Source organism: Thalassophryne amazonica, chromosome 11 (genome assembly GCF_902500255.1).
Source record: "Thalassophryne amazonica chromosome 11, fThaAma1.1, whole genome shotgun sequence".
NCBI lineage: Eukaryota > Metazoa > Chordata > Actinopteri > Batrachoidiformes > Batrachoididae > Thalassophryne > Thalassophryne amazonica.
The window spans coordinates 106,892,253-106,917,349 of NC_047113.1; the positions used below are offsets into that span (position 1 = coordinate 106,892,253).

The 25,097-nt window shown below is 44.9% G+C and overlaps 1 protein-coding gene across 1 annotated transcript in view; it reads right to left on the reverse strand.

The window, feature by feature from the left end:
- Positions 1–265: 265 nt before the first annotated feature.
- The window catches only part of atoh8 (atonal bHLH transcription factor 8), a 156,557-nt gene continuing 131,725 nt past the window's right edge, over positions 266–25,097 (reverse strand). The window contains exon 4 of the mRNA XM_034180996.1: positions 266–868. Within this exon, the coding sequence (XP_034036887.1) occupies positions 842–868 (27 nt within the window). The 3' untranslated portion in view covers positions 266–841. The remainder of the gene's footprint in view (positions 869–25,097) is intronic.

Genomic DNA, 25,097 nt, shown 5'->3' on the forward strand with positions numbered 1-25,097 from the left:
TCATTACTAGTTAAAGTTAATGGAATACTGAGCTCAATAGAGCTCTGACTCTTTGTCAGCCTGGCTACAGTGCTGAAAAGAAACCTGGGGTTGTTCTTATTTTCTTCAATTAGTGATGAGTAGAAAGATGTCCTAGCTTACGGAGGGCTTTTTTATAGAGCAACAGACTCTTTTTCCAGGCTAAGTGAAGATCTTCTAAATTAGTGAGACGCCATTTCCTCTCCAACTTACAGGTTATCTGCTTTAAGCTATGAGTTTGTGAGTTATACCACGGAGTCAGACACTTCTGATTTAAAGCTCTCTTTTTCAGAGGAGCTACAGCATCCAAAGTTGTCTTCAATGAGGATGTAAAACTATTGACGAGATATGCTAGAGTGCACTAGAATGCACTTAATGCATTACTCCTTCATGGGGAGCCTTAGAACTATTCAGCCTGCCGTTGTGTGTCTGTCTCTGTGAGGAGCTCTCTTTTGTTGAAATGAATTTTCTGGAGCAGATCTTTAATGTTTGCTGAGACACTGTGTTGTTATTATATGCAAAATGTAAATAAAGAATTAAAAAAAACAAAAAAAAAACAATGTCTTCTAAGTCATTCAGCACATCGAAATAAACTCAAAAATCTACATTTTAACAAAAAAAAAAAAAAAAAAAAAAAAAATTAATTTTCCAGTTTTAAAAAGAAACAATCAGAACTAGGTTTACTCATCATGATCACTAAAGACAATATACAAAAGCTCGATGGACGACAGCTGGCTGCTGTCGCCGCTCCAACGAACGAGAGGACTCTGTCAGAAAGAGAGACCAGCTGAGCTTCACGAGCCCGTGGAGAAGATCTGCAGCTTCACGCGTCTTCTGGAATCCTCCCAACCTGTCAACAAAAAACAAAACCCATAATGTCTCACCGTTATGTCATCATCAAATATTTCTGGATTTAATATTTGTCATGTTCTGAATGATTCCCAGACAGATTACTGTCCCCTACAACAGATATTTGGGGCAGGCAGCAGAACATTAAGGCAGAAAACTGAACTCTATCCTATATCTACAATTGTTTACATACACTCATCATGGGCATCAATATGTCATGGTAAGTTTGGGCTTTTGTCTTTGAACTGTTCTTTTGTCATAGTCCCAGAGCTGGGACCTGTTTATTTGCTTAAAGTGACAGAACCTTTCATGTGTATTTCTGAAAAGGGCATCCCATGGGACATTCACAACAGCACTGCTGGTGCAGCCCAGCCGGGGCATATAGCCAGAATTAACCCTTTTCCACCATTTTGCCAGAATAGCAAATACTGAAAATTATGGGGTAGGGCAAATGTAAAAATACATAACTCCATCAATTTCTAAGCTAAAATTAGGATCTATGGCTCAAAATGTTTGGTTTGTTGTCCTTTATTTGTTACAAATATAATTTATGCAAATTAGTCTTTTTTCAAGGTCAACAGGGGTCAAAAGGTCACGTAACACCTAAAAAGCTTGAAATCTACCCATACTTTACTTTTGAGCCATTTTTTGTGAGAAAATCTTACATAAATATAACCAAACTTATTTTTTTCTGTTAGATTAGACACCATGGCAGTTTATTACAGAGACTACAGACAGTTAAAAAAATTCAGGTTGTACAGTTAGAACTATAAATTGTAGGAAAATGTATGCTGAGTCTGCAGAATAAACAATCCATGTTATTCCTAAAACATATTTAACTATTTAACTCTTAAAACTGCAACCAATTAATCCCCCAAGCTAGGATGGTATTTAACCACTGTGACTTTGCTGTAGAGTATGTATTTACTGGTCATGGCACTAAAATAATCTTACAGAAGAGGAAGGAGTACCAGTACCGATATACACTTGCATCCTCATTTTGAAGGCAAAGTTTACATGCATTTTTCCTTTCAGTCTGAACATGGTTAATGTTTGATTGGAATCAGCCATGACCAACTAATACATAATCTACAGATCGGTTCTATATATAAACCTAACATTTCTGATAGACATTACAATGGCTAGTTGCCAAACAAGGTCAAAATGTAGAAAACCTTCTTACACCAGAATTGCCCACAACTCCAAGAAGATTCATTAAAAAGAAGCCATCATACAATGTATCAGTCTTGTTACCACCTGAGACAGTAGAGGCATGTGGACGCATACATGCGCATAAAGGTGCCTTACACAAAGTCATCATCTGACTCTTCCTCATCTGAGGACAAATTCTGTTCTAGCATGTTCTCCTTGAATTGCTGGCTGTCTGAGTGGTGTCCAAAAAATGAGGTGGGCTTCATAGATAATTGGCAAAGCTTCTGGGGAAAACCTGGTCTTGTTAGGAGAGACGGCATCCATCCCACTTTGGATGGAGCAGCTCTCATTTCTAGAAATCTGGCTAATTTTCTTAAATCCTCCAAACCGTGACTATCCAGGGTTGGGACCAGGAAGCAGAGTTGTAGTCTTACACACCTCTCTGCAGCTTCTCTCCCCCTGCCATCCCCTTATTACCCCATCCCCGTAGAGACGGTGCCTGCTCCCAGACTACCAATAACCAGCAAAAATCTATTTAAGCATAAAAATTCAAAAAGAAAAAATAATATAGCACCTTCAACTGCACCACAGACTAAAACAGTTAAATGTGGTCTATTAAACATTAGGTCTCTCTCTTCTAAGTCCCTGTTGGTAAATGATATAATAATTGATCAACATATTGATTTATTCTGCCTAACAGAAACCTGGTTACAGCAGGATGAATATGTTAGTTTAAATGAGTCAACACCCCCGAGTCACACTAACTGTCAGAATGCTCGTAGCACGGGCCGGGGCGGTGGATTAGCAGCAATCTTCCATTCCAGCTTATTAATTAATCAAAAACCCAGACAGAGCTTTAATTCATTTGAAAGCTTGTCTCTTAGTCTTGTCCATCCAAATTGGAAGTCCCAAAAACCAGTTTTATTTGTTATTATCTATCGTCCACCTGGTCGTTACTGTGAGTTTCTCTGTGAATTTTCAGACCTTTTGTCTGACTTAGTGCTTAGCTCAGATAAGATAATTATAGTGGGCGATTTTAACATCCACACAGATGCTGAGAATAACAGCCTCAACACTGCATTTAATCTATTATTAGACTCTATTGGCTTTGCTCAAAAGTAAATGAGTCCACCCACCACTTTAATCATATCTTAGATCTTGTTCTGACTTATGGTATGGAAATAGAAGACTTAACAGTATTCCCTGAAAACGCCCTTCTGTCTGATCATTTTTTAATAACATTTACATTTACTCTGATGGACTACCCAGCAGTAGGGAATAAGTTTCATTACACTAGAAGTCTTTCAGAAAGCGCTGTAACTAGGTTTAAGGATATGATTCCTTCTTTATGTTCTCTAATGCCATATACCAACACAGTGCAGAGTAGCTACCTAAACTCTGTAAGGGAGATAGAGTATCTCGTCAATAGTTTTACATCCTCATTGAAGACAACTTTGGATGCTGTAGCTCCTCTGAAAAAGAGAGCTTTAAATCAGAAGTGTCTGACTCCATGGTATAACTCTCAAACTCGTAGCTTAAAGCAGATAACCCGTAAGTTGGAGAGGAAATGGCGTCTCACTAATTTAGAAGATCTTCACTTAGCCTGGAAAAAGAGTCTGTTGCTCTATAAAAAAGCCCTCCGTAAAGCTAGGACATCTTTCTACTCATCACTAATTGAAGAAAATAAGAACAACCCCAGGTTTCTTTTCAGCACTGTAGCCAGGCTGACAAAGAGTCAGAGCTCTATTGAGCTGAGTATTCCATTATCTTTAACTAGTAATGAGTTCATGACTTTCTTTGCTAACAAAATTTTAACTATTAGAGAAAAAATTACTCATAACCATCCCAAAGACGTATCGTTATCTTTGGCTGCTTTCAGTGATGCCGGTATTTGGTTAGACTCTTTCTCTCCGATTGTTCTGTCTGAGTTATTTTCATTAGTTACTTCATCCAAACCATCAACATGTTTATTAGACCCCATTCCTACCAGGCTGCTCAAGGAAGCCCTACCATTATTTAATGCTTCGATCTTAAATATGATCAATCTATCTTTGTTAGTTGGCTATGTACCACAGGCTTTTAAGGTGGCAGTAATTAAACCATTACTTAAAAAGCCATCACTTGACCCAGCTATCTTAGCTAATTATAGGCCAATCTCCAACCTTCCTTTTCTCTCAAAAATTCTTGAAAGGGTAGTTGTAAAACAGCTAACTGATCATCTGCAGAGGAATGGTCTATTTGAAGAGTTTCAGTCAGGTTTTAGAATTCATCATAGTACAGAAACAGCATTAGTGAAGGTTACAAATGATCTTCTTATGGCCTCGGACAGTGGACTCATCTCTGTGCTTGTTCTGTTAGACCTCAGTGCTGCTTTTGATACTGTTGACCATAAAATTTTATTACAGAGATTAGAGCATGCCATAGGTATTAAAGGCACTGCGCTGCGGTGGTTTGAATCATATTTGTCTAATAGATTACAATTTGTTCATGTAAATGGGGAATCTTCTTCACAGACTAAAGTTAATTATGGAGTTCCACAAGGTTCTGTGCTAGGACCAATTTTATTCACTTTATATATGCTTCCCTTAGGCAGTATTATTAGACGGTATTGCTTAAATTTTCATTGTTACGCAGATGATACCCAGCTTTATCTATCCATGAAGCCAGAGGACACACACCAATTAGCTAAACTGCAGGATTGTCTTACAGACATAAAGACATGGATGACCTCTAATTTCCTGCTTTTAAACTCAGATAAAACTGAAGTTATTGTACTTGGCCCCACAAATCTTAGAAACATGGTGTCTAACCAGATCCTTACTCTGGATGGCATTACCCTGACCTCTAGTAATACTGTGAGAAATCTTGGAGTCATTTTTGATCAGGATATGTCATTCAAAGCGCATATTAAACAAATATGTAGGACTGCTTTTTTGCATTTACGCAATATCTCTAAAATCAGAAAGGTCTTGTCTCAGAGTGATGCTGAAAAACTAATTCATGCATTTATTTCCTCTAGGCTGGACTATTCCATATCACCCCAATAGAGCGCTTCGCTCTCAGACTGCAGGCTTACTTGTAGTTCCTAGGGTTTGTAAGAGTAGAATGGGAGGCAGAGCCTTCAGCTTTCAGGCTCCTCTCCTGTGGAACCAGCTCCCAATTCAGATCAGGGAGACAGACACCCTCTCTACTTTTAAGATTAGGCTTAAAACTTTCCTTTTTGCTAAAGCTTATAGTTAGGGCTGGATCAGGTGACCCTGAACCATCCCTTAGTTATGCTGCTATAGACGTAGACTGCTGGGGGGTTCCCATGATGCACTGTTTCTTTCTCTTTTTGCTCTGTATGCACCACTCTGCATTTAATCATTAGTGATCGATCTCTGCTCCCCTCCACAGCATATCTTTTTCCTGGTTCTCTCCCTCAGCCCCATCCAGTCCCAGCAGAAGACTGCCCCTCCCTGAGCCTGGTTCTGCTGGAGGTTTCTTCCTGTTAAAAGGGAGTTTTTCCTTCCCACTGTAGCCAAGTGCTTGCTCACAGGGGGTCGTTTTGACCGTTGGGGTTTTATATCATTATTGTATGGCCTTGCCTTACACTATAAGGCGCCTTGGGGCAACTGTTTGTTGTGATTTGGCGCTATATAAAAAAAAAATTGATTGATTGAAATTGATGTCATCGTCTTCGTCACTCTCATCCTCATCGGATATATCTGTCTCATCTGAATCCAGAGCATCAAGTGACAATGTCTCAGGCATTTGCGGCCCTTCAAACCAAACCATTTCCAGCCTGTTCTTTTTATTAACTTGCCATCCATGTCCAACTGGACCAAATTCCACAGGCTCAGCTTTTCTAGCATTTTTCTAAACAGAGACCACATGGTTAGTCCGCTTCAGCTTTTCCTCTAGGACAGTTCTGCATGGTGGAAGGCAGCATGGATCTGATGATCTTATCTTTCCAAATGGATCATCCTCTTTCTCTGGGGCATAGAATTTTTTGAAAATGTGAAATCTACCACCAGGTTGTCAATTGTGGCCTGTGGAATGTTGGTCCACTCTTCTTCAATGGCTGTGCGAAGTTGCTGGATATTGGCAGGAACTGGTACACGCTGTCATATACGCCGGTCCAGAGCATCCCAAACATGCTCAATGGGTGACATGTCCGGTGAGTATGCCGGCCATGCAAGAACTGGGACATTTTCAGCTTCCAAGAATTGTGTACAGATCCTTGCAACATGGGGCCGTGCATTATCCTGCTGCAACATGAGGTGATGTTCTTGGATGTATGGCACAACAATGGGCCTCAGGATCTCGTCACGGTATCTCTGTGCATTCAAAATGCCATCAATAAAATGCACCTGTGTTCTTCATCCATAACAGACGCCTGCCCATACCATAACCCCACCGCCACCATGGGCCACTCGATCCACAACACTGACATCAGAAAACTGTTCACCCACACGACGCCACACACTGTGTCTGCCATCTGCCCTGGACAGTGTGAACCGGGATTCATCCGTGAAGAGAACACCTCTCCAACGTGCCAAACGCCAGCGAATGTGAGCATTTGCCCACTCAAGTCGGTTACTGCACCTTTCAGAGTGGCCTTTTATTGTGGGCAGTCTAAGGCACACCTGTGCACTAATCATGGTGTCTAATCAGCATCTTGATATGGCACACCTGTGAGGTGGGATGGATTATCTCAGCAAAGGAGAAGTGCTCACTATCACAGATTTAGACTGGTTTGTGAACAATATTTGAGAGAAATGGTGATATTGTGTATGTGGAAAAAGTTTTAGATCTTTGAGTTCATCTCATACAAAATGGGAGCAAAACCAAAAGTGTTGCATTTATATTTTTGTTGAGTGTACATCAACCAGTATTGTGCTGTGGGGCCAAAATGTCCAGCACATGTATTGTCACAGAATTGAGCATATTTCTCTAACAAATGCAACCCTCAGACTCAAGAAACTGCTTGAAGTGCAGTATTTGCAATGATGTTGCAAAAATCGGGTGGATGCACTTGCAACGATTGAAGTGTTTTCCTGCCCGTGTACACCAAAAAGTTATTCAAACTGATTGGTTGTTTTCTAAAAACTGCCCTGGTGTTTAATCTATCAGAAAAAATAAGTTTGGTTACATTTATGTAAGATTTTCTCATAAAAAATGGCTCAAAAGTAAAATATGGGTAGATTTCAAGCTTTTTAGGTCTTACGTGACCTTTTGACTCTTGTTGACCTGGAAAAAAGACTAATTTGCATAAATTATATGTGTAACAAATAAAGGACAACAAACCAAACATTTTGAGCCATAGATCCTAATTTTAGATTAGAAATTGATGGAGTTATGTATTTTTACATTTGCTCTACTCCATAATTTTCAGTATTTGCTATTCTGGCAAAATGGTGATAAAGGGTTAATTCTGGCTATATGCCCCGGCTGGGCCGCACCAGCAGTGCTGTTGTGAATGTCCCATGGGATGCCCTTTTCAGAAATACACATGAAAGGTTCTGTCACTTTAAGCAAATAAACAGGTCCCAGCTCTCCAACTATCAGGGTGGAATGATTGTACAGCAACTATCAATGACTTCAAAACAAGAACTTGGTGCAAAGTTTGAATTTACTTTGGATGTTCTGTCATGAACACAGGGTCAAAATTATGCATACAGGGCCAGGTAAATACAAATACATATCATGCAACTACAACAAATATACACCCCCACTGATATTTGGGTAAATGTCCCTTAGCAAGCATCACCTTGACCAGACACTTTTGGTAGCCATCAACCAACTTCTGGTATAATTTTGGTTGATGTTTGACCACTCCTATTAGTAGAGTTGCTTTAGATTGGTTGGTTTCCTGGCACACACCCAGCTTTTATGTGTAGTGATGTCACAGAATGTACAACAATGTTACAAGCTCTGTGCAAGTGCAATGAATTAAAAAAATATGTCAAAGTTTGTGATGAAAAAAATAATAGAATTTTTGACCCTCTTGAAAATCTCATGGGGTTGGGCGTGCATCCTGCAGCATGGAGTTTCCTACCACCCCAACTGCTTGCTCCCAGGACTGACCACCCCATTAACGAAAGAAAATTTAAGACTAAACTGTCCCCTCAATGCTAGAAACTGAACCTAAATGCAGGTGGTTGGTACACAGAACGGCAGTCGGCGTTGTGGAGGTACAGGGAGGTCAAAAACAGGTGGGGTTGAAGAGCACGGCAAATCAGTGTAACGAGGGCAAAGACAGAATCCAGATCCAGAAAACAAAGTGAGGTCGAGAACAACGTAGGAACAAGAGACTATGACAAGAAGGCGAGGATGAAGATAACGATATCAATGAACACGCACAGATGACAAAACACACAGGACTTAAATACACAGTGGATAATTAGGACGTGATGGGAAGCCGGTGTGAAAAGACGAAACAGAGATGATGTTGTGAAAGTGTCGTGACACGGACCCACAACAGGGGGCGTTAATGAACGGACAATGGATAAGCCAAAAGTAACAATTTAATGTTGTGAATCGCACAACGACGTACAGACAATAACAATATGGTGGACTGTCAATCATACACCAGGTGACGTGTGGGCATGCTCGACGATAGAAGACGCCTGGCGAGAGAAGAGCCGGATCCCACACAGCTTCCACCACCAACGGAGCTGAAGAACACCGGAGCCGCCAAGCCCTGCGCCCCAGGTGGCCGCTGTCTTCAGCAGTCAGACCCGGTACTGCTGGCAGAGAACAGAGACAGTCCTGATGAGTGTGAGTTCGCACACTCAGTAATCCCACAGTCTGTATACAGTTAGGAGGGAAAACCTCCACCTCCAATCACACACTCGTGCAGCTCCTGTCTAACCACTTATCTGGTTGGGGTGTGAAGCGAAGCTGTCGCTGATCACACCAAACGCCAATCCCACAGATAAGGCAACACCAACAGGAAACGGCTGCAAAGAAGTTCAGATTATTAGTCAGTGTTAAGTGCAGCAGAGAATATTACCTGAATGGTAGCTGATTTCTCGGCGGGGAGGTGGAGTTGCAGTCCGGCCTTTATGGTGGTGGTGATGAGTAGTGGATGAGTGACAGCTGGTACGGATGATGAGTGACAGCTGTCACTCCTGGTCGCTCCGACGCCCTCTCGTGCTTGAAGCCCGCACTTCAAGCAGGGCGCCATCTTGTGGTGGTGGGCCAGCAGTACCTCCTCTTCAGCGCCCACACAACAGGACCCCCCCCTCAACGGGCGCCTCCTGGCGGGTGTAGAAGTCGGCCACGAGGGCCGGGTCCAGGATGAAGCTCCTCTTCACCCAGGAGCGCTCTTCGGGGCCATAACCCTCCCAGTCCACCAGACACTGGAACCCCCGGCCCTTTCGACGGACGTCCAGGAGCCGGCGTACCATCCACGCAGGCTCCCCGTCAATGATCCGGGCAGGAGGCAGCGCTGGTCCCGGGGCACACAGTGTTGAGGTATGGCAGGGCTTGCGTCTTGACACATGAAACACGGGGTGTATCCGCAGTGAAGCTGAAGCTGCCAGCTTCACTGCGGCCGGACTGAGGACTTTGAGTATGGGAAATGGTCCGATGTACCTGTCCTTTAGTTTGTGGGATTCCACCTGCAGGGGGATGTCCTTAGTGGATAGCCAGACCTCCTGCCCGGGCTGGTATGCAGGGGCCGGGGAACGCCGGCGGTCTGCATGGGCCTTAGCCCTCGTCCGGGCTCTGAGCAGGGCAGAGCGGGCAGTACGCCAAACCCGACGGCACTTCCTCAGATGGGCCTGGACCGAGGGCACCCCGACCTCTCCCTCCACTAGCGGAAACAATGGGGGCTGGTACCCCAAACACACCTCAAACTGGGAGAGGCCGGTGGCAGATGAGACTTGGCTGTTATGAGCGTACTCGATCCAGGCCAGATGGTCACTCCAGGCCGTCGGGTGCGTGGAGGTCAATCAATCAATCAATCAATCAATCAATTTTTTATATAGCGCCAAATCACAACAAACAGTTGCCCCAAGGCGCTTTATATTGTAAGGCAAGGCCATACAATAATTATGTAAAACCCCAACGGTCAAAACGACCCCCTGTGAGCAAGCACTTGGCTACAGTGTGAAGGAAAAACTCCCTTTTAACAGGAAGAAACCTCCAGCAGAACCAGGCTCAGGGAGGGGCAGTCTTCTGCTGGGACTGGTTGAGGCTGAGGGAGAGAACCAGGAAAAAGACATGCTGTGGAGGGGAGCAGAGATCGATCACTAATGGTCAGGCAGCGGAGGGCCTGCTCCAGTTCCTGGTTTGTCCGCTCTGCCTGCCCGTTCATCTGGGGGTGGTACCCAGACGAGAGACTGACGGTGGCCCCCAGTTCCCTGCAGAAACTCCTCCAGACCTGGGAGGAGAACTGAGGACCATGATCCGAGACAATGTCTGATGGAATCCCATGTAGACGCACGACGTGGTGGACCAGGAGGTCTGCAGTCTCCTGGGCCGTCGGGAGCTTCGGGAGGGCCACTATCGTTAAGATGGTGGTGTTGCCCTGGGACGGCGGGAGGCCCGTGACAAAGTCCAGGCCAATATGAGACCAGGGGCGATGAGGCACGGGCAGAGGCTGGAGGAGGCCTTGGGCCTTGTGGTGGTTGGCTTTGCCCCTGGCACAGGTTGTGCAGGCCTGGACATACTCCCAGATGTCGGCTTCCATAGACGCCCACCAGAAGCGCTGGCGGACCACTGCCACGGTCCTTCGCACCCCTGGATGACAGGAGAGCTTGGAACCATGACAGAAGTCAAGGACCGCAGCCCTGGCCTCTGGTGGGACGTACAACTTGTCCTTCGGACCTGTCCCCGGGTCCGGGCTCCGTGTCAGGGCCTCCCGGACGGTCTTCTCCAAGTCCCAGGTAAGGGTGACCACGACAGTGGACTCGGGGATGATGGTGTCAGGGGGGTCTGATGGCTCGGTCTTGACCTCCTCTTCATGCACCCGGGACAGGGCGTCAGATCGTTGTTTTTTTTGTCCCGGGGCGGTAGGTGATCCGGAAGTCAAAACGCCCGAAGAACAGCAACCAGCGGGCTTGCCTGGGGTTCAGACGCTTCGCAGTCCGGATGTACTCCAGGTTCCGATGGTCCGTGAAAACCGTAAATGGTACCGATGCTCCCTCCAACAGGTGTCTCCACTCCTCAAGAGCCTCCTTCACCGCAAGAAGTTCCCGATTGCCGACGTCATAGTTCCGTTCAGCTGGGGTCAACCTGCGGGAAAAGTAGGCACATGGATGGAGAACCTTGTCAGACTCCCCGCTCTGGGATAGCACAGCTCCTATCCCTGAGTCAGAGGAGTCCACTTCAACTACGAACTGGCGCTTGGGATCGGGCTGCACCAGAACCGGTGCAGTCGAGAACCGGCGTTTCAACTCCCTAAACGCGGCTTCGCACCGATCCGACCAGGTGAAGGGGACTTTTGTGGAGGTCAGGGCTGTCAGGGGGCTAACTACCTGACTGTAGCCCTTGATGAACCTCCGGTAGAAATTTGCAAAACCGAGGAACTGTTGTAGTTTCCTACGGTTCGTTGGTTGGGGCCAATCTCTCACCACCGCAACCTTGGCCGGATCAGGGGCGACGGAGTTGGAGGAGATTATGAACCCCAGGAAAGACAAAGAAGTGCGGTGGAACTCACACTTCTCGCCCTTCACAAACAGCCGGTTCTCCAACAACCGCTGTAGGACCTGACGTACATGCCTGACATGGGTCTCAGGATCTGGAGAAAAGATGAGTATATCGTCTAGACATACGAAGACAAACCGATGCAGGAAGTCCCGCAAGACATCATTAACCAATGCTTGGAACGTCGCGGGCGCATTGGTGAGGCCGAACGGCATGGCCAGGTACTCAAAGTGACCTAACGGGGTGTTAAATGCCGTCTTCCACTCGTCTCCCTCCCGGATCCGAACCAGGTGATAAGCATTCCTAAGATCCAATTTCGTGAAAATTTGTGCTCCATGCAGGGGCGTGAACACTGAATCCAACAGAGGTAACGGGTATCGGTTGCGAACCGTGATCTCGTTCAGCCCTCTGTAATCAATGCATGGACGGAGTCCGTCGTCCTTCTTGCCCACAAAAAAGAAACCAGCACCCATCGGGGAGGTGGAGTTCCGGATCAACCCGGCAGCTAACGAGTCCCGGATGTAGGTCTCCATTGATTTGCGTTCCGGATGCGAGAGGTTGTACAGCCTGCTGGACGGGTACTCAGCGCCCGGTATCAAATCAATGGCACAATCGTACGGATGGTGTGGGGGCAGCGTGAGTGCCAGATCCTTGCTGAAGACGTCAGCAAGGTCGTGGTACTCGGCTGGCACCGCCGCCAGATTGGGGGGGACTAAAACCTCCTCCTTAGCTGTCACACCGGGTGGAACCGAGATCCTAAACACTCCTGGTGGCAGGTTTCGCTCCACTGAACCACAACCCCAGATGACCAATCAATCCGGGGATTGTGTTTTAACACCCATGGAAAACCCAAAATCACTCGGAAGGTAGAAGGTGTTACATAAAACATAATCTCCTCCCTGTGATTCCCAGACACCACCAATCAATCAATCAATCAATTTTTTTATATAGCGCCAAATCACAACAAACAGTTGCCCCAAGGCGCTTTATATTGTAAGGTAAGGCCATACAATAATTATGTAAAACCCCAACGGTCAAAACGACCCCCTGTGAGCAAGCACTTGGCTACAGTGGGAAGGAAAAACTCCCTTTTAACAGGAAGAAACCTCCAGCAGAACCAGGCTCAGGGAGGGGCAGTCTTCTGCTGGGACTGGTTGGGGCTGAGGGAGAGAACCAGGAAAAAGACATGCTGTGGAGGGGAGCAGAGATCGATCACTAATGATTAAATGCAGAGTGGTGCATACACAGCAAAAAGAGAAAGAAACAATGCATCATGGGAACCCCCCAGCAGTCTACGTCTATAGCAGCATAACTAAGGGATGGTTCAGGGTCACCTAATCCAGCCCTAACTATAAGCTTTAGCAAAAAGCCAAATGTCACTGGCTGTGTCTGGTGTGTGATTATTGGAAGAAGGGTGCCATCTAGTGCCCGCACCGACAATAGTGACGGTAAGGCCACTAGAGGGAGCCCAACCTCCTTTGCCCATCTGCTATCCTGCAGATTCCCCTCCGACCCCGTGTCCACCAGTGCTGGGGCGTGAAGGGTTAGATCCCCACTCAGGATCGTGACTGGGATACGTGCAGATCGTCAGGGTCTCCCCACGTGGGTGTTGTGACCCACCCTTAGCCCAGTCTCTAAGGACGAGTGCTGCTGTTTTGACCGTTTGGGCCATTCTCTCTGTGTGTGCTCGGTAGAGCTGCAGAGAAAACACTCTCCACGGATCAGCCTCCTTTGTCTCTGATCTGATCGCTTTTTGGCCCTGCTCGTCTCCCTAGCAACGTCAGCAGGGGGAGCTGTCGTCACGTGGAGAGCCCTGGCAGCGGAGCGTGGGGAAGTCGGCTCCCTTTCGGTCCCCTGAGGAAGAGGGACGGCTTGTGCCTGACCATGCCCTTCGTCTCGCTCCCGTCGGTGTTCTGTTAATCGGTTGTCTAACCGTATAACCAGGTCGATAAGCCCATCTAAATCCCGCGGCTCGTCCTTCACCACCAGGTGCTCCTTAAGGACCAGAGACAGTCCGTTTACAAAGGCGGCGCAGAGCACAACAGCATTCCAGCCGGCTCGTGCTGCCGCGATGCGGAAGCCGACTGCATACTTCGCTGCACTCCGACGCCCCTGCTGTATCGACAGCAGCACGCTTGAAGCGGTCTCGCCTCTATGAGGGTGGTCGAACACCTGTCGGAACTCCCTCACAAACTCAGTGTAAACCATTAGGAGCCGTGAATTCTGCTCCCAAAGCGCCGTAGCCCAGGCGCGTGCCTCTCCTCAAAGCAAATTTATAACGTAAGCCACCCGGCTAGCGTCTGACGCGTACATGACAGGACGCTGTGAAAAGACGAGCGAGCACTGCATCAAGAAGTCTGCGCACGTCTCCACACAGCCTCCGTACGGCTCCGGAGGGCTTATGTATGCTTCAGGGGAAGGTGGGGGGGTTCGTTGAACGACCAGCGGAATGTCTGTCTCTGGCACACGGTCAGCAGGAGGAGGTGCTGCAGCAGCGCCCTGAGCATGCGCTTCCACCTGGGCGGTGAGAGCCTCCATCCTACGATTGAGAACACTGCTCTGCTAAGTAACTAAGTCCAACCGAGCGGTAAAGGCGGTTAAGATGTACTGCAGCTCACCCAACACGCCTCCTGCTGGCGCCTGTGCACCTCGCTCTTCCATTGGCTGTTCAAGCGATGGTTGACGCCCCTCGGGATCCATGACGCTGGCCGAGAAATCCTGTTGTGAAAGTGTCGTGACACGGACCCACAACAGGAGGTGTTAATGAACGGACAATGGATAAGCCAAAAGTAACAATTTAATGTTGTGAATCGCACAACGACGTACAGACAATAACAATATGGTGGACTGTCAATTATACACCAGGTGACGTGTGGGCAGGCTCGATGATAGAAGACGCCTCCACCACCAACGGAGCTGAAGAACACCGGAGCCGCCAAGCCCTGCGCCCCAGGTGGCCACTGTCTTCAGCAGTCAGACCCGGTACTGCTGGCAGAGAACAGAGACAGTCCTGATGAGTGTGAGTTCGCACACTCAGTAATCCCACAGTCTGTATACAGTTAGGAGGGAAAACCTCCACCTCCAATCACACACTCGTGCAGCTCCTGTCTAACCACTTATCTGGTTGGGGTGTGAAGCGAAGCCATCGCTGATCACACCAAACGCCAATCCCACAGATAAGGCAACACCACAGGAAAACGGCTGCAAAGAAGTTCAGACTATTAGTCAGTGTTAAGTGCAGCAGAGAATATTACCTGAATGGTAGCTGATTTCTCGACGGGGAGGTGGAGTTGCAGTCCGGCCTGTGATGAGTAGTAGATGAGTGACAGCTGGTACGGATGATGAGTGACAGCTGTCACTCCTGGTCGCTCCGACGCCCTCTCGTGCTTGAAGCCCGCACTTCAAGCAGGGCGCCATCTTGTGGTGGTGGGCCAGCAGTGCCTCCTCTTCAGCAGCCCACACAACAGATGAGAGACAACTGTGAGACAAGAGAGTGCTGCGACAAGTGGGCGAGGAGGTGACAAACAAAACAGGGTGTGGCCAACAGAGATGAGAAGGTGAAGGGCAAAAGAGTGAGTGACACAAATCAAACTGGGAGTGACAAGGGAGTGCAGTGACAACATGGACATGACTAAGAAACAAAAACTAACAATACTAAAACATCCAGAGAGAAGAACTAAATGGATGCAGTCGTCCTATTAAAAGGAGGAGGATATGATCATTCTTGAAGAACATTCAGGCAGACATGGTGATGATCCAGGAAACCCACATGTAACGTCTGGAGGCAGAGAGATGGAAAGTGGGATGGGCGGGACGTAGATTCCACAGCTCATTCTCAAGCAAGCAGAGGGGGAAATTGTCCTCGTTGGGGATTTTAATGATGTTATAGACCCAGTACTGGATAGGAGTACATTCAGACCCCCCCACCCCCACCCCATGACCAAGGAGAGAGAAGCCCTACACATGTTGAGTAGAGATGTAGGACTAGTAGACATATGGAGGCTGACAAATCCAAATATGAAGGATTTTACTTTCTTCTCCCACTGCCACAAAACTTATTCCAGAATAGATTTTTTTTTTTTTTCTGATAAGTACTTCCCTGGGAGATAACGTGGCTGACTGTGACATAAAACCAATCTCCCTTACAGACCGCGCACCATGTCGAGTTGTTCATTAAGGCCAAGAGAAAAACTCATACCCAAATTAAACATGAAAGAATGGGAGCAAAAAGGGTCTAAAAGGAAGATGATAGAAAGGCCAAAAAACAACCACACCAGGCCCAGACCACAACACCTGTTACACTTAACGTGGCTGAGCCAATCTCCAAATACTCCTATAACCACTATCTCCTTAGACGCTCAGAAGGCCTTTGAATGGGTGGAATTTCTGTTCTCCACCCCTTCTCATTTTGGTTTCAACTCCAACTTCATTAAATGGATAAAAATGCTGTATAAAGAACCCAAGGCGGCAGTGATGACAAATGAACCATTTCCCCTTTCTTTAATCTGACCCGGGGAACTAGACAGGGATGCTCACTGAGCCCATTATTGTTCATCATCTTTTTAGAGATTCCATCAGTGTCTGTTAGAGCACACGATTTCAATTTATTAATTTATATAGTGCCAACTCAAGACAAAGTCGCCCCAAGGTGCTTCACACAATTCATAACAACACAAAGTAATTTAAAATCAAAATTAAAATCAAGAAAAGCACAATAAAAAGATAAAACACAGTAGAATAAAAAGAAATTACAAAGCAAACATAAAAACAAATTAGATTAACAATAAGACAGTCTAAAAAAGTGGGTCTTCAGTCTCCACCGTGTCAGACTGCCTAATAACTGCACACCCTGGAATAAGAGATGTAAAGGGAGGAGACACTGAACATAAATTATTACTATACGCTGATGACATTTTAGCAGTAATTCAAAGAGATTCAAAGCTTTTATTGTCATATGTGTTGTGTGGCTGGGGGGCCTGGCTGCCTTTTGTTTCTGTTTTCTGTCCTGTCTTTTGTTTTTCCTTCCAGGTGGCTTGCATTTGGGACTGAGTGGCTGTGTAGCTGAGTTTATCAGGACCTCACCCTGATCACCTGAGGCTGATCACCTGCGGCTCGTCAGGACTCACAGCTGTGGTGCATCTACATGGATTGGAACATGGTGGCATTTAAGACTGGAGTACACAGTGTGTATTTGCCAGAGACTCGACCTTGTGACCAGACGGGTGAGATCGTCGTCTCAAGAGCCATCTCATCATCAGTGGATGCAGAGAACGTCCAGGTTTGATGCATGGTCTGTGAAAGAGGAGGGGGTGAGGTCTCACGCTCGTCAGCACACTTCCTGAGGTACGTTAGATTTTGTGACTAACATTTATACAGTCAGTAAATGTGGTGTCCCTCACACCTTATTTTACTGAGCTGTATGTAGTCGTTTAATCAGCTTCTACTGCTGTGGAGTTTTGTGAACAGGGTGTTCTATGCCTGCAGGGTGGGAAGCTGATTAGTAATTAAGCCAGGAAGTGTTTGCTGTTTGTACACCTTTGAGCGGTCCCTCTGTGTGTAGAGTGTGTACTCACATGATGATTTCTTCTTTCACAGACTCGGTTTGTCGCGGCCACCTGGGGGGTGTCGGCGGGGTCCTTGGGTCCGAACTGGTTCTGGCTCCAGACTGTTTTGTGCTGCTGGGAGCACACCGCAAATCCGCCACGCCAGACCGCGCACTTATTTGTTTGTATTTTTTCACATCACTGTTATGTTCATTAAACTCTGTTATCCTTTGTACCGTGCTCTGCTTATTTTATACTGGGTCCTTCAAACGCTGGTCGGTTCTCCGGGCTGCGTCCGACACATAACAATATGCACAGTAAAGAAACATGTTTCCCTGTGCAACGAAATTCTTACTTTGCTGCCCACACTGGATGGCCAAATATATATATAAATAACTAAGTATAAAATATCTAAATAGAAATATAAGTGGGAGGGGTGAAATAACATAAAATAAGCAAGCTGGTAAGAACAATAGAATATAACAAGCAATGTAATAATGTAATAAAAATAAATATACACTGTAAGAAGGGAAATATAAAATATACATTGTTAAAAATTATAAATATTGCACATTATGGGATGGAATGTTGCACATTATCATCGGTGCATGAGGGAATTCAGGATGGTTACCGCTTTGGGAAAGAAACTGTTTTTGAGTCTGTTTGTTCTGGTCTTAATACACCTGTAGTGCTTCCCTGAGGGCATCAGGTCAAACAGTTCAAAACCAGGGTGGGAGCTGTCTTTAGTGATGTTTAGGGCTCTGCTAAGGCAGCGGGAGCTGTAAATGTCTGTCAAGGATTTTATATAGTTCATGCTCTTATTATCATTTATTTTCTTTAGTTTATGCTTATATTATTATTATTTATTTTCTTATAGTTTATGCTTATTATTTTTCCTCTTTGTGAGAAGAGGAGATTTTAGAAAGAAAGACTTGTTGTCTGCATTCTTCATGATTGAGCAAACTATTTTTCATTTTGCATAAGTGCCTTATCCTGCTTTGATGAGCCACAAGGCTCATGTTGCAGGAATGGAAGGTTTCAGCCGTTACCTTGCTTTGCTATCACCCTCTTGCAGACATGACTCATGTGTAACCTCTCCTGACTGTCCTTGTTTGTTTTTTCTCATGCTGATGAACTAAATAAAAGGCTGGGCCAGAGGAGGGGATTTTAGGAGAGCTTTGCTTGTTCTCCTCCTCTGCGCAGAGCAAAAAATATATATATATATTTGTCTCTCTCTGACTGGTTTCTTTTCAGTGTTTGTGCCTCTCATTTCTTTAAAAACAGGGTGCAAACCCAACAGTTTTTTCTTGGCACCCAACGTGGGGCGTCGACAGATCTTCTCGAGCGAACGGAGGAAGACATGCCGCAGACTGTGCATAGCCGATTCCACTAGAGGGATCGAAGGAAAGTCCTGAGGAGTGAATTCTCCATCGGGCCGGTGACTATAGACGTCCACCTCTGCTCGCCGCAGTAGATTGACGACGCCTCAGAACCAAATGAGGGGCGCAATAAATTAACGTAAGTAATTACTGCCTGCCTGTGAGGATAAAATATGTTGAGGAGGGGTTTGAGTCCCCATCCAGAATAAAGTGCGGGGGAGGGAGTTAGAGTCTCCAGTCCTGCCGGCACATTTGGCGGAGGGGTTCGAGTCCCCATCCGGAATAAAGTGCGGGGGAGGGAGTTAGAGTCTCCGGTCCTGCCGGCACATTTGGCGGAGGGGTTAGAGTCCCCATCCGGAATAAAGTGCGGGGGAGGGAGTTAGAGTCTCCAGTCCTGCTGGCACAGGTGGCGGAGGGGTTCGAGTCCCTATCCGGCTGAGAAATACAGGAGGAGTAAGAATAAATTTCAGGAGAAGCAGTTAGAGAGACGCGAATTAACTGATTATTGCAAAAGTGAAACTAAGTGTGTTTGTGGTATGAATGATAGAAAATTCTGTTTTTGTTGTTTTGTTGTAAGGATTTTGTTGTGTGATTTATGTCTTGATATAAAATGATTTATTATTATTACTTTTTTTTAAGATGAGGGCTTGTCTGTAATTGCAGTCATTGATGAAATCTGTAATTTATTTTGTATATGTGTGAGAGTTGGAGCGGTTGTGGGAGTGTGTGTGTGTGTGTGACAGTGTCGGACTGTATGTGTGGTATTGTTTGACTGAGTATTCCTTAGTAATGATAAAAGAATGAGACTGTGAGTGACTGAAGCACGGACAGCTTGATATCCCATTTTATCAGGGGATAAAAGTGGAGCCGCTGTCTGCAAAGTAGGTCATTTTAAGTCCATACGCACCACACTCACATATTCCCGACGAGTCTGCAAAGAGGGGGATTCCAAGGAAGGTCCGCCCCACGGGGTAGAAGCTTGACCTGAACTTTGCAGAGTGAAGGGGAATAGGTGACCAACATGGGAAACACATGCACAGAAAATGAGCCCCTATTTCAGGGCGACGAAAAATACATGCACAAATGCAATCCGGAAAATCTGAAGTACATAACTAAATTGAAAAAGAAATATGGCTTTTCAGGTAAATTGGTTATGCCAGATTGTGAAGGTTTGGTGTTAAAACATACAGCAGCAGCAGCAAATAAAAAGGGTAACAACAAACACACCAATAAGTGACAACATTGATGAGTTACCAGAAAAACAGATAACAATCACAGTGGATATTCATGGAGCATGGTCATTACCACTCCTGAAAGAAAGACCTGTGGTGACTCTAAAGGTAAATGGACAGGACATGGATTTTCTCTGTGACACAGGAGCATGTAGGACAGTGATAACAGACAGACCTCCCGGAACTAAATTTGCAAAAGAATCTGCAAATGGACAGGTGAATTCAGAGAAAATATTGAAGTTTGTCAATTTTGAAGATCCTGAAACGAACCAAACTGCTTGTGTCTCTGTGGTTTATTCGCCCCGTTGTCCAGTAAATTTACTGGGACGAGATTTGATGACTGCCTTATCTATAGGAGTCACACCAACAGTAGGTGGTATGAGAGCTGTGAGGCAGCCCGCTGTCTTTATATACAAATTTGGCCCAGGCCTGGCAGTACTCTTTGGATCTGTCGGAGTTGAGACAAACTGAACAATTATTGGAGGAAGGTCTGATGACCTGTGAAAACAGAGAACACGTAGTAATGATGTCACCAAAAGATCTACACATAACTATGCTATTCACTCCACAAAAGGATGAAAGGTATGGAGCAGGATTTCTGAAAATTCCATCAGAATTACAGACAGTAGCACACCTATACACAGACAGAAAAAACCACCTCTGTGTGTAGTGTAGTGCTGACCCAAAGTGCAGACAAATGGTACAGAGGAAAACCTGAGGCTGTGCCGCATATTTCACTGATAAGGGCAGACACTCAGTCCTGGAAGGACCTTGGAGGAATTGTTAAAATAGCTGAGGAAGCAACTGATTGGCACGAAGCAGATGCAATGTCGGTGTGGGATTTCAGTCCATCCACAGGCTTGTATCGGAAATACATGTTTGTAAGTGCTTGGACGACACCGGTGATACATGAAGTAGATCTGGACGATTGAAATTTAACAACATCTGTGTTGTTGACACAGGAAGATGAGACTTTATTGGCCAAACTGCCTCCTCATCTCTGGGTGAATGCACCCACAGATGTAGGACTGTTGAAAAATATTCCGCCAGTCAAAATTAAGCCACGATCTGATTGGAGACCACGGATCAAACAATATCCGCTAAAACCTGAAGCAGAAAAAGGAATTGAACCGGTTACTGTAGAATTACTGGAAGCAGGAGTCATCAGGGAATGTTTAGATGCATCCTGTAACACTCCAATATATCCTGTGAAAAAAGCAGACAATCAGAATTGGCGAATGGTACAAGACCTACGTGCAGTAAATGCTGCAGTAGAAACTAGTGCCCCTCTGGTCCCAGACCACATACGCTGCTAAATAGATTAAGTCCTGGAAACATGTACTTCTCTGTCATAGACATCAGTAATGCATTTTTCTCAGTACCTGTTCATCCAGACTCTCAATTTTGGTTTGCTTTTACATTTAAAGGGAAAAGATACACATATACAAGACTCCCTCAAGGTTTTGCTGACAGTCCGACCATTTTTACACAAGCAATAAATTGTTGCTTATCTTCATTTACTCCACCAAAAGATTCACAAATCTTGGTGTATGTAGATGACATTTTGGTGGCAGGAAAGACAAAAGACAGCTGTACAAAATGTGCTATGATGCTTTTGCAACATTTGGCAGAAACAGGAAGTAAAATTAAAAAGCAAAAGTTGCAGTTTGTGCAACCACAAGTGACTTATTTAGGCCACGTCCTATCAGCTGAGGGGAAACGAATACAAGACCATCGAAAGCACGCTATTCTCAAAGCGCCTAAACCGTCAACAAAAAAGGAAATGATGACTTTCTTAGGTATCTGTAATTATTGCAGAGCCTGGATTCCATGTTATGCAGAGAAGGTGCAGAAATTGCAGGATTTAATACACTCTATACCAACGGCTATGAGTGACAAAATACAGTGGAATAAAGAAGCTGAAGAACAGTTTGCAGCTCTTAAACAAGAACTTGTGAGTTCCACAGTATTATTTCTGCCCAATTATGCCAAGCCATTCACTCTCATGGTGGACACAAAACAGGGATTCATGTGTGCAGCTACAACAACATGGTAATAAAAATAAACTAGTTGGATACATTCTTATCACCTGCTAGACAGACAGCTTATACAGCAATGCTACTGTCTCAGCCACATATTACCATTGAAAGATGCAACACCTTGAATCCCGCCACGCTCCTACCTACTGAGACAGACGGTGAACCGCATGATTGTTTGGCGGACACACAGAAACAATTACCTCGACCAGACTTAACAGACGAACCATTTACAGATGGACTACATTACTTTGTGGATGGCTCATGTTTCAAAGATCAGAAAGGACAGACATTAACAGGCTATGCTGTTGTTCAATTACCAAATACTGTTATTGAAGCAAAACAGATCGATCATTTTAAATCAGCCCAAGCTGCAGAACTCATTGCATTAACCACAGCTTGTATCTTGGCTAAAGGACAGAAACTGACAGTCTATACAGATAGTCAATATGCATTTTCAACAATTTGGTTCTTTGCAAAAAATGGCAACAAAGAGGTATGATAACCTCTACAGGGAAACCAGTGACACATGCAGGCTTACTCACAAATTTGCTAGAAGCAGTGACATTACCATCACACCTGGCATTATGTAAATGCGCAGCCCACACCAGAGGTACAGATTTTGTCTCCAGAGGAAACTGCCTGGCAGACAAAATAGCGAAAGAAGCAGCAGCTGGACGATATGGTACTTCTTCTATTTACACAGCTCAGACAGACAATGAACCATTAATAGATTCTGACCTTTTATTGGATATGCAAAAACAGGCACCAGCGCAGGAACGACATTTGTGGTTGAAAAATGGGGCAACCCCAAACCCCAAAGGACTTTATTGTGTACATAACAAACCCATCCTACCCAAAAGCTTATTCAAAGCAGCTGCAATTGCGACGCATGCGTTAACGCACGTGTCGACAGGGGGGATGGTACATATGGTAGACCAATACTTTACTACCTATGGATTTAATTTATACTCAAAAAATTTTTGTAAAGCCTGTGTTACCTGATTGAAACACAACCCACAGGGAAATATAAGACCCCGGAGAGGGCAATTCCTAAAACCACAGTATCCTTTTCAAATTGTTCATATGGACTTTATTGAACTAAATCGATGTGGACCTTATCAATACTGTCTAGTATTAATTGATGCCTTTTCAAAATGGGTAGAAATTGTTCCATCACAAAAGCAGATGCTTTAACAGTAGCAAAAGCATTGTGTAAGACAATTATTCCATATTATGGAATACCAGAGACATTGTACAGTGATAATGGAACACATTTTGTAAATGAAGTTGTACAAAGAGTAGCAGAACACATGAAAATTAAGTTAAAACATCATTGTGCTTACCACCCACAAAGTGCAGGATTAGTGGAAAGGACAAATGGCACAATAAAAATAAGACTAAGGAAATGTATGGAAGAGACAAAACGAACCTGGATTGAATGTTTGGACCTAGTAAAATTGTATATGAGAATAACACCAACACCATCAGGTTTAACACCATTTGAGATACTTTATGGACGACCATATCGTCTACCAATTTTTGACATGGATACAGATGAGGAACAAACATTAGCAGATTTTATGAAAAAGACATTAACACAGAAAGAGATAACTCAAACACATTTACTGCCGAATAATTTTGATCTCCCACAGGACGGCCTTCCAGTAGTCCAACCAGGAGACTGGGTGTTCATCAGAGTGATTAAGAGGAAGAACTGGTCCAGTCCTCATTCCGTACCAACTGCAGTAAAGATAGCGGAGAGATCAACGTGGATACATCTAAGTCACTGTAAGATACAGCGGGTGTTGGCTGCCTCCACAGTGTAAGGGGAAGTCTGGCTACAAAGGGAGTCTATTTAATTAGCAATAGATTGTCTCAACGCCACTGAAGCAGGGAGATCCTTGCACTATTAGGTGAGGTTGGTTAACAACACTGTATCCTAGCAATCATGACTGAACTACAGCAGACCCCGGAGCGGCGTGCTCAGCGCCGCCGCTGCCGGACTGTTGGTAGGGCAGCCGGTTGCGTTGTGATCTTAGTGTGTTTCGTGCTCCTCGGATTCCTGGCCTGGTGGTTGACCCAAGAATTGCAGCTCACTGTGGACCGAGCCAGAGAACAACGGAAGCAACGTCAGAAGAGGTTTATTCATAATGTGAATGACACAGATGGACACCCTCATATATACCATACTAATATGTGGTACAGATATGTTCATTTATTGGCTATGGAATTACATGTTACTAATTGTTATGTTTGTTTGCAAATGCCTATATCCTCAACACACCCAGCTCTGATGGCTAAACCGTACCCTGCTAGGCTGACAGAATGTCTTATCATACGGATGCATAATCAAACTGTATTTCGGGGGCAACAGTTCTCAGCAAATCTGACAAGACGTAATACCACTTGCCTCAGTGCAACCACTTATATGATAGGGATTTCAACAGAAGACGTACAAGCGTGCCCAAGTGCTGCTCCATTGACTAGACTGAAGGGAAACGCAAAAATATCATCACATGTTAAATTGTCATCACAACGGCCATTCCCGATTTGCTTTTACGGGACAGGGAATAAAACTGTAGGTAAAATTAAGAAACGTCTGTGTACCCAAACGTATGTTTTATCAAATAATTTAAGCCTAACCAAAACATATTATGTGGATGGTACTTATCTTCATCACATTGGACGGGGATGTAATTATACAGGCTCCTGTCCATGGGGAACGGATGAATCATGTGCTTATGTTAGTAAGTTTTGCATAAAGATAATGCATAAAGACACCCTAGCCGTGAACCGGTGGAATCCCTGGTCCTGGTTGACTTCAGGACCATGGTGGCAGTTACTATTGAAAATGGTGACACCAGTTATTATAGTCCTAATTCTGATTGGACTTTGCATGTGTTGTGTGATCCCTTGTATCAAAACAATGGTTGGCAAAATGGTGTCAAATACATTTGTACAGTGTAATCTGGCTTTCCAACAAACTATGCCAAAATATCAAGCATTGAAACAGTCAGACCTTAGTGGAGAAAACTATAATGACTGTGTTGAGAATTATGAGGATATTGAAAAGCTCACAACTCCAGTTCAAGCTTGAACTGTTGACGTGATGAGTTAACACACTCTTAGCCTATGAAGCTTTACCTGAAAATGTAATAAGACAAGTGGTTAAAGTGGACAAATTTTCTATTGAAGTGTGTTTTGGACATGACAAACTTATGTAAATAAACGATAAACAGGGAGGATTAT